Source organism: Pan troglodytes, chromosome 1, assembly GCF_028858775.2.
Source record: "Pan troglodytes isolate AG18354 chromosome 1, NHGRI_mPanTro3-v2.0_pri, whole genome shotgun sequence".
Lineage (NCBI taxonomy): Eukaryota > Metazoa > Chordata > Mammalia > Primates > Hominidae > Pan > Pan troglodytes.
The window spans coordinates 2,239,946-2,256,974 of record NC_072398.2 but is presented as its reverse complement, the minus strand read 5'-3'; the positions used below and the strand labels follow the sequence as shown (position 1 = coordinate 2,256,974).

General features: G+C 38.7%; 1 protein-coding gene across 11 annotated transcripts in view; it reads right to left on the bottom strand.

The window, feature by feature from the left end:
* AHCTF1 (AT-hook containing transcription factor 1) overlaps positions 1-17,029 on the bottom strand; it is a 93,926-nt gene that overhangs the window by 20,494 nt on the left and 56,403 nt on the right. For 10 of the 11 annotated variants that reach the window (XR_010156407.1, XM_024353009.3, XM_063809324.1 and 7 more), the window contains 6 exons: positions 16,757-16,907; positions 7,235-7,385; positions 6,818-6,925; positions 3,815-4,007; positions 1,863-2,057; positions 800-1,196 (listed from right to left, as the gene is read on the bottom strand). Coding sequence is in view for 10 of the 11 variants with exons in the window: in XM_024353009.3 (XP_024208777.2) it covers positions 800-1,196; positions 1,863-2,057; positions 3,815-4,007; positions 6,818-6,925; positions 7,235-7,385; positions 16,757-16,907 (1,195 nt within the window). In the remaining variant the exon portion in view is untranslated. The remainder of the gene's footprint in view (positions 1-799; positions 1,197-1,862; positions 2,058-3,814; positions 4,008-6,817; positions 6,926-7,234; positions 7,386-16,756; positions 16,908-17,029) is intronic. The other variant, XM_024353010.2, reaches the window with a different exon arrangement.

Here is a 17,029-nt window from a genome sequence, read left to right as displayed (position 1 = left end):
TAAAAATACAAAAATTAGCCAGTCATGGTGGGGGGCGACTATAGTCCCAGCTACTCTGGAGGCTGAGGCAGAAGAACTGCTTGAACCTGGTGGTGGGGGCGGAGGTTGCAGTGAGCCGAGATCACGCCACTGCACTCCAGCCTGGGCAACAGAGTGAGACTCTGTCTCAAAAATTAAATAAATAAAAATTGCAATAATTTGTTCTGTAAAGTTATTTCTCATAGCTACTGGAAGGACTTTCAAGTCAGACTATGGCATCTTACATTTCTTTCCTTAAATGTTACTATTCTTTTCTAAATTTCACGGCCAAATAAAAAATATAACACATAAGTTCTCCTCTGAAATCTCGTACCTACTCATGAAACAATGTAAGCCACACTTTCTAAGCTGAAGGAGTAAGGTCTGTGCATTATGTCTAGGAACTAGTATACTGTGAGCATATAATATTTAACTCTCATGCTTTCTTTCTGAGATAGGGTCTTGCTCTGTCACGCAGGCTAAAGTACAGTGGTGCAATCATGACTCACTGAGGTTTCAAACTTCTGAACACTCCCACCATGCCTGGCTAATTTTTAAATTTCTATTTTGTAAAGACAGGGCCTCGCTATGTTGACCAGGCTGGTCTTGAACTCCTGGGCTCAAGCAATCCTCCAGCCTCAGCCTCCCAAAGTGCTGAAATTAACTAGCATGAGCCACAGTGCCTGGCTATGATGCTTTTCTTATGGTGGAAAAAATTCTATTATAAACTTTATTGAGGGACATTAATAACAATTTTGAGTATTCAGAAATGAGTTCTTACCCATTTGTTTCTGTAGGTCTGAAGGAGTTACTTCTGATGCAAATACATCTTTATCTCCATCCTTTTCAGTTTGTTCAGTTACATTAGCAGTTAGTGCAGTGGAAGAGCTTTTGGGCTTAGAGGCCGTGAAAACAGTCTCTTCAAGGTCTTCCGGTGACGGTGCATCCTGATACTCTAAGGTAGTCTCATCGGATGTGATTGAAACACTGCTGTTTCCTTTGCTCACATCCAGTTTCTCTAAACTTTGTGACCCCACATCCATTTCTTGATGCTCCTTTTCAGGGCTGTTCAGGAAAAAAGATGTGGTCCTATCTTTGCTCTTCAGCAATTCAGTTTCCACTGGAACTGCACATTTTTTAGGTGTAGTAAATACTTCTAATTTGCTATCATCTGCAGCCTGTAAAGTAAGATTTTGAAAAGAAAAAAATTAGTAAATATCACAGTTAAGTCTAGTTGTAAGCTACCCATCCCAATCATACCCATACTTTCTTTGTTGTTTTTATCCAAATTCTCTCCTTAATAAAAATTCATTTATTCTAAATCCATTCTCTTCTAGTACGTAAAAGTTAATGGTGGCTAATGTTTCCCTAATTGGTAATATACCAGTATTTTCAGAAGACTACAACACAGAACAGGCCAGATGACCAATAATCATCACTGAAAGGTTCCTATTAACCTACAGTGGACCTCAAGACACACCCTCAAAAACATACAACTAGTTAGAAACAACACAATATAAAGTAAAAACAAACATAAAAGAAGGACTAAAAATTAGGGGGTTTGAATCCTACTCCCAATTCTACCACCATACATCTAGCTGACTACAGCCAACTTACTTGGTGCTTCCGAGTCCTATTTAACTGTAAGATGATGGGTTTGGCTTAGCCAATGGCCCTAGTGTTTCTTTCAGAACTAACCTTTTCTTATTTCATTACTAGCTACAAGATTATATACAAAAATCTATAGTGGTATTTAAAAATTTGATTTATCTAACTTTTTACTTGTCAGAGCTAATATATTCTTATTTAAAAATGTCTTTTCTCCCAATTATTATCAAACTTACCCCAGGAATCCATTTTGGGTGGACATCTTCTTCCACAAATGAAATTCTAGTTTCTTTAAGTCGTTGAGGAGACCTTCCAGGTGATGGAGAGGGAGATGCTAAAGGTGTTGATCGAAGAGTAGACCTCAGGATGGACTGAGGAGTGAACTCAGAAAATCCAGAAGTAGTAACTGACATGGCCAAACTTTTAGCTTTCTATAGTAAAGAGCAAATGGAATTACACCATTAAAAGCGCTTATAGGCCGGGCGCGGTGGCTCATGCCTGTAATCCCTGCACTTTGGGAGGCAGAGGCAGGCGGATCACCAGGTCAGGAGATCGAGACCATCCTGGCTAACACGGTGAAACCCCATCTCTACTAAAAATACAAAAAATTAGGCAGGCGGGGTGGCGGGCGCCTGTAGTCCCAGCTACTTGGGAGGCTGAGGCAGGAGAATGGCATGAACCCGGGAGGTGGAGCTTGCAGTGAGCCGAGATTGCGCCACTGCACTCCAGCCTGGGCGACAGAGTGAGACTCCGTCTCAAAAAAAAAAAAAAAGTGCTTATATAAAAACAGATGGGGTCAACTGAGTCACAATAGTGGTTATATTCTCATCTCATCTCCAATAAACATATCAATAGAAATATTTATTCCAGATTTCTGCAAAGAAAATACAAAATTCTTCCAGAGCTTTTTATACGTAAGTCTACGAAACATAAAACTGCATCCATCTTTCTAAAAGCATTATTTCCAACTTAAATTCAACTAAAAAAGTGCCAATTAGTAAGATAAATTACTTGAATTATAGAATTATACAAATCTAATTACAGAAAACTACAGTAAGACTGACTGTAGTATGTTTCAGAAAAAAAATTTCGTCACACGAATCCAATAATAACCAAATTATGTATCAGAATCCTCTGAAGATTTCGTATAATGAACACAAATAATCTGAAATTAGCATGTAAATTTATTTAGTAGAGATAATTCCTTCACTTGGCCTCTAAAGGCCTAGTAAACAAATTACTGAATCCCATTAGATCATAATAAATTCTGTTAGACATGTTACAAGATCATAACAATTCTTTTTTCTAGACTATTCTGGCAGCAGGTATAAAATTCCTCCAATTTCATTTCATTTGAACCTAGCTGTAGAGAATACAAAGTGTGATTTATTTTTGACAAATGAAAAAAATACTACACTGAATATTAAATTATTGAAACCTAATCTTTTCAACTTATTTTAATAAGTATTTTAGGAAGAGCACTTATTGAGGTATCTTTTATTCAACTTGAAAAATAAGGATTCCCTAGCTTCACTATAAATGCTGGATATCCAAACAGAGAACCCAGGGACAATGGGGAGGGGTGAGGGAGAAATAAAGCTTCTGGGTTTCAATCCAGAACATTAGTCAAGGGGCTAGGGAGATAGTATGTTTTTAAAAAAAAAAAACAAACTTTAAAAATGGAAAGGTTTAAAAAGACCACCACTAGCAGATATCACGAGTGCTGTGATTTCTCAGCTAATAACTTATGAGATGGGAAAAGGCAGTTTAAAGAGGGATAAACCAAAGTAGCAAGGAGTAAGAGTTTTGTCAAAGAATTTAAATAAATACAAATAAACCAAAGAACTAAATAGCATTTGATAGAAGAAATAACAGCATAATGATATCAGAAATGGAGCTCACATAAAAATGAAATAAAAACAAACTCAAGAACCTGAAAGTATTACAAAGGACAAAGGCAAATTCACAACCACACAGAACCCTACATTACCTTTAAGAAAATAATGTAATTGTTAACTAAATTTAATTAGCTCGGTTTTTAGAAGATGTGAAAACATAAAAGGATGCTTAAAGCATTTCCCAGCACTCCCCAAGCGTATCAGTTATAAATTGCTTATTTTTCTCCTTGCTACTTGAAAAGTAAGAGCCATCTAGTTTGATTGTGAACGCTAGATGCGTAAATACTAACCTTAACTACAAGAGGAGTTTCAAGCAAATGTAATTCTGAAGCCCTGGAGATGGCCTGAGGCGATCCTTTTAATTGCGAACTTGAGGGCAGTGAACCGGATACTAGGTACAAAGGAGATTTCATGGAGCTTTGCTGAATAAACTCCGAACACTGAGAAGGCCGGGGGACAGGCTGAACAACCAAATCTAGCAGTCTGTAATCAGAATGCGCATTTATTGAGTTATACTGAAAAAACAAAAGAATTTAGTATCCCATTTAATCAGACCTCTATATTCACTGGTAACTATGATAGCCACATGCAAATACACTCAAGTATATTAATGTAATCCAAAGTGCTACCATGCATTCAGAAAGTCAGAAAATTATTCATCGCAAAACAGAATTGAGAACTGCACATAGCAACTGATTTTCAGAAAGACTTTGCGTCGTCCTCTTTCCCTTTACCTATATTTACTGAGCTCTTACTATGTGCCTGGCATTTATTTTCAAATGAAGATGAACTGCCAATGATTTAAAATACTAAAGAAAACAGGACAAGGCTTCCCTGGCAATCCATTTACTAAAATTCATCAACATGCAAAATATCCATTCACCTACATGTAATATATATAATGAATATTGGTTCATTTTGCCTTTATGGTTCGGATTACAATAAAGACTAGACTGACAACCCACACCCACCACCACAACCAAAAGTTAATTTTTTCAAGTCAATGAGTTTGGTGACAAAGTACAACTTTAAGATTCTACTACAAGGTTTTCCGTAATGTCCTAGTCCCAATGATAAAACTGATCCCACTGATTACTTGTACTGAGCATGTGTAATCCAAATAAGTTTTAAAGCTTAATTTACAGATAAATTTAAACTCAAAAGTCGGGTTTTCAGGTGGTAATTTTTGGTGGACCATTTGCACAGGTCACTCTCTTCTCGATTTCCTAATAAACAGTCTCTCTTATGGTTGTATTTCCTAGTGGTAAAAACAATCCCTTTTTATTTCCCCCAAATGCCAAAGTGGCTCACCTGAGAATAACCAGAAAAGTAGAGTATGCTTTGGAGCCCAGAAATAAAAACTTGTAGTTGCAGTACCTTCCTTGTCATTCTATCTATCAAATGAGAGTTTTGCTATTGAGCGGTAGACCAACACAGGTGATAATGGGGAAATATTTAAATGTCTTCCCACTTGTTACTCTGTATCAAACACAGCTTTTAGATTTCCACCAAACCAAGAATATCCAATCAGGCTGCTAGACATTTCTTTTCTTCTAGATTCTCTTCTTTCTCTATCTTGTTTGCATTTAAATTCTGTACTTGGATTCGATCCAAACTTGGAAAACAGTTTGCTCACTTTTATACTGAGCTATCCCAAAGGAACACTGTTAAATGTTTTGCATTGTGTTAATATTTATGTTTAAGGTACCTATTTATGAATGAATGCTTCTCAAAAGCAAGGACTGTGCAACAAAAGCTACCTACCAAGTCAAAGCAAAACTTCTATATCATCAAGACTTTGTTTAAAGGTTCTAAGAGAAATCTTTTTAAGGTATTTTCTAAATGAAATGTTAAATATTGCATTAGGTCTCAGGTCTTCAACCCTGAGACCAAATATTCTTTCAGAACTAACCTTTTCTGATTTCATTACTATCTGCAAGGTTATTTTCAAAAATCTATAGTGGTATTTTAAAAATTGATTTATGTAACTTTTTACTTGTTAGAGCTAATTTTTTTTTACCATAATCCATATAAAGAATGCATCCTATATCACATAAAAATAAAACATCAATTACATAAATTAGCACTTCAGCCTTACTATATGATGTACCCACGGATGTTACCTATTCTGCTCTATTTCATTGCAGGCTATACTGTCTACCCAGTAATGCAAACTCAGCATGAAAAACACAGAAGGTAAATATTCAAAACTCAACTGGCTCTCTTACATCTGAGTTAACACTGGCTTTAAAAAATGTTCATAATACTTCTTTAAGGGCCTGAGGCCATTAATCAAAGGCCTTTCAACTTCTATTATTGCTCCCCGCAACCTCAGAGCCATTAAATTACAAAAAGACCAAGAAAAGGGGACTTGCAGAAAAAAAAATTCGAACTATTGGTAGAAGAAAAGAATGTCGGTAATAACGACTTTCATTTAAAGTATCTTCTTTCCATTTAAAATACCATCTTACCAGAGTAAATAAAGGGAAACAACCTAACTAAATTTAGTCCAAAAAAGGAAAAATCCTTTCAAGGTTTAACATATGTCCATTACTACACTCTGTACTTCTGGCCTCAGTTGTTTGTATGACCTTATCTCAAGTATCTTTTTCTTAGCATCAAAAATTCAGAGTCTTGTAATGATTATTTATAATCATTATAAATACTTTAAACAATGTAATTTTGTCTTTGATAAAACAATCAAAAATTTCCAAAGATCCTGGGCATATTAAGGACAAAGAATCAATACATGAAGAGACATACTCTGTTCTCTGTGGTACATAATTATGAACACTTTTCAACTAACCAATGCTCGTAAGTAAATACTTGCAATCACAATTTCATCTTGGATACAAAACTTCAACTTAACACCACAGGTAAGATGTAAACGTGCTGCATCTGAAGCAACACAAGACATTTTAGTAGGCACTGTTCAACAGAAGAAAGCTTCAATGAGCTACCCAAGATTAATCTGTAATTAAGTATAAAAACAACCTTCATTTAGGTCTACTAACAAGCAGATAACAAGGAAAGTAAGTTAATAGTTTGCTCATGAGACAAACTTCACTCCTGTCCACTAAGCAGTCTGAAATTATTAAACAAAAATTTTAAGTATACTACTACCTGATGTAAAATTTCCTAAAATTACTGCTGCCCAAAGTATAATAAAAAGCAAACATTAAAATATTCATTTAATAATTTAAAAGTCTATAAAATGTTAAAGATAATTTAAAATTACAATTGTAACTATCATCTAACATTGTGTCTCTAAGAATGATTTAATAAACTCTTACCTAGAAATTTTTTGTGATGCTTTTGAAATTGGTGTTCCAAAAAATGCCTCAGGCAGCTCTGGAGCTGGGAGCGAATACACTATAGGAGATGGTTCTTCTATTTTAGAACTACGAAAATAAAAATTTAACTTCTGATGTATCACAAGGAGCACTGATAACAAGTGGATGAGATGGGAGAACAGAGGGTTTTCATTCTTTTTACTTTGTACAGTTCTGCATTGCTTACAAGTAACAATGAACATTTCACTTTTAAAGGTTTTTAAAAATTCTTCTCAGAAACACAGCCAACATAAAGAGTTTTTCTTTTTTACATACACTAATAAACTTAGGCAATGAGAGTGGATTGTTGATGAACGCTGTTGATGTCCAGTAAAGATTAACAAGCAGCATGACTATGAAACGTGTAAGAAAACATACCTATTGAAAGATGTGGTGCTATTTATAGGTTCTTTGCTTGCCCAAACTTCTCCAATTTTAGATAACACATTGTTGATGAAAACAGATCTTGTCAACACAGTTCCTGTTACAACTTGCTTTGGAACTGCTGATAATGGTTTGGGTCTAGAAACTGTAAAATGAAGAACGCTGGAATTAAGTGCATCTCTAACAAACAGGAATTTAATAAAAGCATATGAAAGAATGATTACACCCCCCCCCACACACACACACATACACACATTACGTGGTAATAGTAGCTAAAAATTTTAATTATATATATATAATTAATTTTTTTTCTTTTAGACCAGTCTTGCTGTGTCACTCAAGCTGGAGAGCAGTGGCATGATCTCGGCTCACTGCACCCTCTGCCTCCTGGGTTCAAGCGATTCTCCTGCCTCAGCCTCCCAAGTAGATGGGATTACAGGCATGGCCACCAAGCCCGGCTAATTTTTTTTTTTTTTTTTTTTTTTTTTTGAGACAGAGTCTTGCTCTGTAGCCCAGGCTGGAGTGCAGTGGCACAATCTTGGCTCACTGCAACCTCTGCCTGCCAGACTCAAGTGATTTTCCTGCCTTAGCCTCCCGAGTAGCTGGGACTACAGGAATGTGCCACCACGCTAATTTTTGTATTTTTAAGTAAAGGGTTTCACCATGTTGGCCAGGCTGGTCTTGAACTCCTGACCTCATGTGATCCACCCGCCTTGGCCTCCCAAAGTGCTGGGATTACAGGCGTGAGCCACTGCGCCTGGCAATTTTTGTATTTTTAGTAGAGACAGGGTTTCACCATGTTGGCCAGACTGGTCTCAAACTCCGGGCCTCAAGTGATCCTCCCGCCTCGGCCTCTCAAAGTGCTGGGATACAGGTGTGAGCCACCGGCCTGGCCTACATTTTGTTTCATTATAGCTATGCTGGATTTAGGAAGTTGGGCTTTTGGTAAGTGGTAAAAAAAAAAAAAGTTATTCTTTGTGTTTTCTAGAAGTTGGACATGTGCCTTCAACTGAAATAGGAGTTCTTTCATTATGCATACACTAGTAAATAAACAGTCAAATCTTCTAAGAAAGCCTTACATTTCTTGGGTTACAGAGCAGCCAATAAAAAAGTACCACGTGATGAATGAGTACAGGTCTACCTCATTTTATTGTGCTTTGCTTCACTGTGTGTGTGTTTTTTGTTTTTTTTTTTTTTGAGATGGAGTCTCGCTCTGTCACCCAGGTTGGAGTGCAGTGGTGTGATCTCGGCTCACTGCAAGTTCTGCCTCCCGGGTTCATGCCATTCTCCTGCCTCAGCCTGCTGAGTAGCTGGGACTACAGGCGCCCGCCACCACGCCTGGCTAACTTTTTCTATTTTTAGTAGAGACGGGGTTTCACCATGTTAGCCAGGGTGGTCTCGATCTCCTGACCTCGTGATCCGCACGCCTTGGCCTCCCAAAGTGCTGGGATTACAGGCGTGAGCCAACGCGCCTGGCCGTGTGTTTTGTTTTTTTAAACAAATTGAAGGTCTGTGGCAACCCTGTGTCCAGCAAGTCTACTGGCACCATTTTTTCAACAGCGTGTACTTACTCCACTGACTAACTGTTCCCCCGTGTCTCTCCCTTTCCCTGAGGACCTCCCTTATTCCTTGAGACTGACAATATCCAAAGCCAACTAATAACCCTACAAACACCTCAAGTGTTCATGTGAAAGGAGGAGTCACATGTCTAGGACTTTAAATCAAAAGCTAGACCTCTTATGCCAGTTAGCCAAGTTGTAAATGCAAAAAAGAACCTGAAGGAAATTAAAAGTGCTACGTCAGTGAACACATGAATGGAGAAGTCAATGCCTGGCTTCAAAGGCCAGGGTGACTCTGCTGTTAGTGGTTAATGTAGCTGATGACTTTAAATTAAAGGCAATCACCATTCCAAAAATCCTAAGGCCCTTATGAATGATGGGAAATCTACTATGCCTGTCTTCTATCAGTGGAAAAAGCCTAGATGAAAACACATCTGTTGACAGCATGGTTTACCAAATATTTTAAGCCTACTGTTGAGAACTGTTCAGAAAAAAAAAAAAGTCTTTTCAAATATTACTGCTCACTGATAATGCCCCTGGTCACCCAGGAGCTCTGATGATGTACAGGGAGACGAATGCTGTTAGCAGGCATGAAAACACAACATCCATTCTGTAACCCTGGATCACAGTAATCGCAATTTTCAAGATATAATTTAGAAATACATTTCATAAAGCTATAGCTGTCACAGATAGTGATTCCTCTGAGAGATCCGAACAAAGTCCTTTGAAAACCTTCTGGAAAGGATTCACCATTCTAGATGCCATTCAGCACATTCATAATTCCTGGGAGGAGTCAAACTATGCACATTAAAAGGAGTTTGTAAGAAGGTGATTCCATCTTTCATGAATAACTTTGAGGGCTTCAAGACTTCAGTGGAGAAAACAACTGCAGATATGGGGGAAAGAGCAAGAGAACTAGAATGAGAAGCAGAGCCTAGGCCAGGCATGATGGCTCATGCCTGTAATCCCAGTACTTTTGGAGGCCAAGGTGGGAGGATCACTTGAGGCCATGAGTTTGAGAATAGCCTGGGCGACATAGTGAGGCCCTCTCTACAAAAAATACCCAGGCGCGGTTGCAGTCTCAGCCACTCGGAAAGCTGAGGCAGGAGGATCACTTGAGCTCAGAAGGTCAAGGCTACAATGAGCTCTGATTATACCACTGTACTAGAGCATCTGTGACAGACAAAGACCTTGTCTCTTAAAAAAACAAAAACAGACTAAAGATGTGATGAATTGCTGTAATCTCATGATAAAACATGAATAAATGAGGAAGTGGTTTCTTGAGACAGAATCTACAGTGTTGAAATGATAAAGTGTAAACAGATAGAGGGTCTCCAGGGATTATAGGAATTTTACATTTAAAAGAGAAAAGTATAATATGTAAGCAATATTTTAATTACTAGCTCCTCTAAAGAGGAATCTAGTATAAATACTGTACCCTAAACTTTCTAGCTAAAAGAGGGTATAAAACCTCAAAAAAAAAAAAAAAAAAAAAGCCCTAGGCTATTTAATTTCTCAGGGACAGGGGTGTCCTTCCCAGGACAGGAAAATGGCTGTGTATCAAATACGTCCTCCTCAGAACCAAAAATTCTTGAAAATGGCCGGATTCTGTCACATATAAATTCCCAATTCGGGTATTTTAACAAAGCCTTTTTATAAAAAGCTACAAGAGCTGGAGTCAGACCCTTTTAAAGAAGACAAACAATACAACTGAGCCTTCGAAAAACTAAAAACAACCAAGCAAACAAAAAGTGACTGCGCTCCCACTGTAGCCTTGCTTAAGTTGCCAAACCTTTTGACTTATCTGTCTCATAAAAGGCAGGGAACAGCTAGCCGGGGGAGCACTTACCCAAATGCTAGGACCACTAAAAAAGGTGGTGGCTCATTTTTTTCTAACCAACTTGACATGGTGGCCACCAAACGGCCCCCATGTCTTAGGACAGTGGTTACTACTTGCCTGTTAGTGAGAAAAGCTTAAAAACAAACCATGACTCAGACATTAATGGTCTAGGTCCTCAGTTATCCAGAGCGCTAAAAACAGAGACACCACTCGCTTACTGATGGGAGGATGTTACAATAAAAAGTTAAATTAAGAGGCAGCCACATCAAGGTGTGCCAGATCCTTACTTAACCCTGCCATGTTTCTTTCCACCTCCCAGGAACTGCTCCCACACAAATACTCAACCACTACTGATAAAATGTATTCTAGTCAAAAGGACCTAAAAAACTCTTTCAGAACTCTCAAGTTAACAAAGCCTTTCTTCGTAAATCAGAGTAACATCACAGAAAGGGGCCCAGAAAAACAAGGTATACAGTGCTGTCCTCACTTGGAGTTAAAGAGGCTAACAGCCTACCTCTGTGAACCCTGACTAGATGAGCCTCATCTTCAGGACAGGCTAAGGCCATCATGTCTCCACAGATTCTAAGTATGCTTTCTCTGTAATCCATGCCTACAGTGCATTTTTTTTTGAGGCCTCCTGACTGCAGACTATAAGGAGGTTAATAATATTAAAAACATTACAGCTATTAGAGGCAGCAGTATAGCTACCTAAAAGGGTAGCAGTGGCCTACTGCCAGGGTCACAAAAAAATAGAAAATAAAAATTTGAGGTTATTAAAAATAATAATAACCTAAAGACACAGCTACTAAAAAGACAACACAAACATGTGAACTTTACAAATGACCCTGATCCCAGACATCCTACTCCACAAGTCCCAGCCTCAGTGTTCACCTCAGGAGTTAAAGCCAAACGGGAAGGGTATTTTCCACACTTAGATTCAGAAAGATGAACTATTAATGACAAAAAAAAAAAAAAAAAAAAAAAAAAAGAACCTAGATTCCCAAAAACCTAGGGTGGTCTCTAACTAAATATGGTCATAGATCATCACATTATGGTAAATAACAAAACAAAACAAACCTTACGCAATTAGTTACTAAAGATACCTGATCTAAAAGATAAAACAGATCAAGGATCTAACAGGTGTCTCCAATTTGTACAAAATAATACTCAGATCGGGCTCCCTTGTGACTCCACTAACCCAAGCTGTCCAGCTGGAGTGGCACGCCAGGAAAAGACTGACAAGAAGACTTTACAGTGATGCCCCAGGACCCAAAAACTTCAGGTACCTACTAGTGTAGACACCTTTACTGGCTAAATAAAAGGGATACACCCTTGTCACACACAAAAAGACAAATGAGGTGGTCAGAGCTTTACTCAAAGACATCATCTTGAGGTTCTGGCTTACTCCGACCAATCCAGAGTGACAACAGAACTGCCTTCATTTACAAAGTTACTCAGGGGGTGTCCTCTGCCTTGGAAATTAAATAGAGGAGGTTACACATAACTTAAGAAACCTCATTCATCTAAAAAGGTCAAGCATAGTAATAAAACATAAGGATCACGCTAGCCAAACTATGCCAGGAAACTCAAAAACTGACTAAAGCTCCTTCCCATCGCACTATCATGGGTGCTGAAAGGGAATGGGACTTGGCCCTTTCCAATCACTATATAGAAGAGCTTGCTTGGCATGATTGAACCTTCGAAGTGTGCTGCTGTCGAGACCAAGAGGGCAGTAAAACATGCTGTAGATTTTTAAAAATACAAACTCTTAAAACATGTGAAACCACAAACTTCTAGTTCCCACTGAGGTTAAGCTTCACCCATATTAACCTAGAGACCGGGTTCACCTTAAGACTCAAAAATCCAAATCACCTCCAGACCAACTAAACTGTTTGGACCATGTATTATTAAGCACTCACTCTTCTCCTAAGTTTCAGGGGCTCAGACCCTAAAAGCCATCATTCCTGAGTGAATCCTGCACCAGAGCCCTCAGATCAGGCGCTACTAGGTTCGACTTATTCCTATAAGCCAGTCTCTGATCTCAAGCTTCTCTTCTGGGGAAGGGATATTACATGTTAAGTAAATGTGCCCTTGCCATACTCTTGATATATTCAAACTTTCTCCCTTATAGAACTCTCTATACTCATTACTCTTCTGTAAAAGAAAAAAATCTTAACCGGTGATAAATCACCATATAAAAAAATAGACTCTTTCTCCCTGTGCTGTTTAGTCCCTTTTATTACTGTGGCTGATGGTCTCTGGAAAGACAATTCACTAGTCAATTTCTCCTGCATCACAGCAAAGGGAAAGAATCCGTCCCAATACTAAATATACTAGAGACAATTCACTAGTCAATTTCTCCTGCATCACAGCAAAGGAAAAGAATCCGTCCCAATACTAAATATACTAGAGACAATTCACTAGTCAATTTCTCCTGCATCACAGCAAAGGAAAAGAATCCGTCCCAATACTAAATATACTAGAGACAATACACTAGTCAATTTCTCCTGCATCACAGCAAAGGAAAAGAATCCGTCCCAATACTAAATATACTAGAGACAATTCACTAGTCAATTTCTCCTGCATCACAGCAAAGGAAAAGAATCCGTCCCAATACTAAATATACTAGAGACAATTCACTAGTCAATTTCTCCTGCATCACAGCAAAGGAAAAGAATCCGTCCCAATACTAAATATACTAGAGACAATTCACTAGTCAATTTCTCCTGCATCACAGCAAAGGGAAAGAATCCGTCCCAATACTAAATATACTAGAGACAATTCACTAGTCAATTTCTCCTGCATCATAGCCAAGGGAAAGAATCCGTCCCAATACTAAATATACTAGAGACAATACACTAGTCAATTTCTCCTGCATCATAGCCAAGGGAAAGAATCCGTCCCAATACTAAATATACTAGAGACAATACACTAGTCAATTTCTCCTGCATCATAGCCAAGGGAAAGAATCCGTCCCAATACTAAATATACTAGAGACAATACACTAGTCAATTTCTCCTGCATCATAGCCAAGGGAAAGAATCCGTCCCAATACTAAATATACTAGAGACAATACACTAGTCAATTTCTCCTGCATCATAGCCAAGGGAAAGAATCCGTCCCAATACTAAATATACTAGAGACAATACACTAGTCAATTTCTCCTGCATCATAGCCAAGGGAAAGAATCCGTCCCAATACTAAATATACTAGAGACAATACACTAGTCAATTTCTCCTGCATCATAGCCAAGGGAAAGAATCCGTCCCAATACTAAATATACTAGAGACAATACACTAGTCAATTTCTCCTGCATCATAGCCAAGGGAAAGAATCCGTCCCAATACTAAATATACTAGAGACAATACACTAAGTCGATTTCTCTTGCATCACAGCAAAGGGAAAGAATCTGTCCTATACTGAATATACTAGAGACACCCACAAGCCTAGCCTGTCCAAGCCATGCAATTTGTGGTGACCCCAAACTTCACTTTCACCCCACAAAACTGGAGCAAGCTCCCCTTTCCTGCAGTTATCCCCTCCACAAAAACATTCCCTGTGTCACCTTGACTAACACATGTATAGTAAATACTACTTACTGTATAAGTCCTACTAAACTATTCAACGATAGGTGAAACATACATACAGGCACTAGGATATCCGTCCAACACAGACTTACTACGCTGACGTAAGATCTGACCCAACAGGGAGGTACCCGCTTGCTGCTTCTGACACTGCCACCTGCCACCTCAATACAACTCACTCCTGTCCTGACACAATCACCATTAATATTTTAATATTAAAAATATTTAGTATTTTATAATCTTTTTTAATATTAGAGACAACCCACTAAATAAAACTCATGACAAAGGGTGCCAAACTCCAGTTTCTAGTATATACAAGTAGACATGCCAACAACTTACGATAAAATTTCAGCTGACTAAAGAGATTGAGACCATCTTTGAGGTGGGCCTCTGTCTCCCTTGCATAAAGATGACACCTAAAGCCAAATAACATTAACTATTAAATGTCTCTATCTTCAGACAAATACGTGTCCGTCTGAGGCATGTATTCCTCTACATGCCAAGCAAACAAAAAGTGACTGCTGCTCCCACTGTAGCCTTGCTTAACTTGCTAAACCTTTTGACTTATCTGTCCCATAAAAGGAAGGGAACAGCTAGCTGGGGGAGCACTTACTCGAATGCTAGGACCACTAAAAAGGGTGGTGGCTCATTTTTCTAACCAACTTGACATGGTGGCCATGAAACGGCCACCCAAAAAAATATAAAACCCACTGCCAGGTTGCCTTGGATTCCTTCCCTTCACCCTGTTTAACATTAACTTATCCCTACGTCTTGAACCTCTCAATAAAACTTGTATCTTCCAAATTAAAAAAAATTCAACTACAGCTGGTCTTACTACAATACCAGCCATTACAACCTATCCTGAGAGATCCTGAAATATATTTAAATTTAGCATCTAAAAATTTTCACTCCTTTAACATCTCCAGACACACATCCCTGAACAACATTAAAAAGTTACAAAAAAACCTGACCTCCGGCTCTCAGCCCTCAAGAATGAGGAGTGACATACTTCTAGGGGGAAAATTTGTAAACAGACAGAGTCTCCCAGGATTATAGAAATTTAATCAACAATCAGCCTGTTTTACAGCCTCCTGCTATTTAGCCAGTTTCTTCCTAAACCCTATGTAAAATATTAGTCACCTACTTTGTTAAAACCATCTCCTGACAGGCCAACAACTTATATTATAGATAAACCAGAATGAACTTTCTTTACCACCATACTGAAGTCTCCACCCCAGGAGGTGCTACGACTTCCTTACCATGACATGCGACCTATATACTGACATAGTAACTAAGTCTACACAACTGGGACCACTCCTTTACATACAATGACACAACCTCTCCCCTCTCCATAAAACCCTCCTGTCACCTTCCCTCAGCTGGACACTCCCTTACACACAATGACACAACCTCTCCCCTCTCCATAAAACCCTCCTGTCACCTTCCCTCAGCTGGACACTCCCTTACACACAATGACACAACCTCTCCCCTCTCCATAAAACCCTCCTGTCACCTTCCCTCAGCTGGACACTCCCTTACACACAATGACACAACCTCTCCCCTCTCCATAAAACCCTCCTGTCACCTTCCCTCAGCTGGACACTCCCTTACACACAATGACACAACCTCTCCCCTCTCCATAAAACCCTCCTGTCACCTTCCCTCAGCTGGACACTCCCTTACACACAATGACACAACCTCTCCCCTCTCCATAAAACCCTCCTGTCACCTTCCCTCAGCTGGACACTCCCTTACACACAATGACACAACCTCTCCCCTCTCCAGAAAACCCTCCTGTCACCTTCCCTCAGCTGGACACTGCTTTGGAGAATCCTCCCCGGTGTTGTCCTCCTTACTTAGAAGCCAAATAATAAAAAGTCCGATTGACCAAAACCTGCCTTCTTGTAGAGTAGTTTGTTACTCATTAGGCATTTAGAAAATTACATAAACTTAAGATGACAGGGCAGGGGCAGGGTTTGAGAGGAGTGACTCATTTTGAAAGAAGTTCTATGGCTAAAATGCTATCAAATGGTATCACATGCTACAGAGAAACTCTAGTGGAAGGAAGAGTAAATTGACATGGCAAACTTCACTGTGTCATCGTAAGAAACTGTCACAGCCACCTCAACCTTCAGTAATCACCATGCTGATCAGTCAGCAGCCATCAACATTGAGACAAGATCCTTTATTAGCAAAAGGATTACGACTCACAGAAGGCTCAGGTGATCCTTAGCATTTTTTAGCAATATTGCATTTCAAAATTAAGGTATGTACACTGGTTTTAAGAATAATGCTACTGCACACTTAGAAGTATAGTGTAAACATTATGCAATGGGAAACCAAAACTTCAGAGGACTAGCTTTCTCGTGATAGTCACTTCATTGCAGTGATCTGGAACCAAACCAGCAATATCTCCAAGGCATGCCTGTATGTGTTAGCGAAAGTAGCTAAATTTAAGGTGGTTTCAGAAAAGTAATCATTCAGTATCTTTTTTGATCCAATAGATTATGATATTCTTCAATGAAATTCTTACCTAATCGAAAAACTGATGATGTTGACAGATGATAAGGCTTAGCTCGTTCAATGGCTAATTTTCGATGGACTCTAGGAAGGATTTTTCCATACTGGTCTAATATAGAATTTCGAGCCAGTGATCTCTCCCGCAAACGAGGATCACGATCATTCTATTAAACATCAAAATTGGTAAAAAATTTAACCTTCAAAATGTTAGGTGCTGTAATTCTATATTTACCATTTAAAATAAAACTATGAATATCCAAAAATATCTTCCCCCTACCTACATATC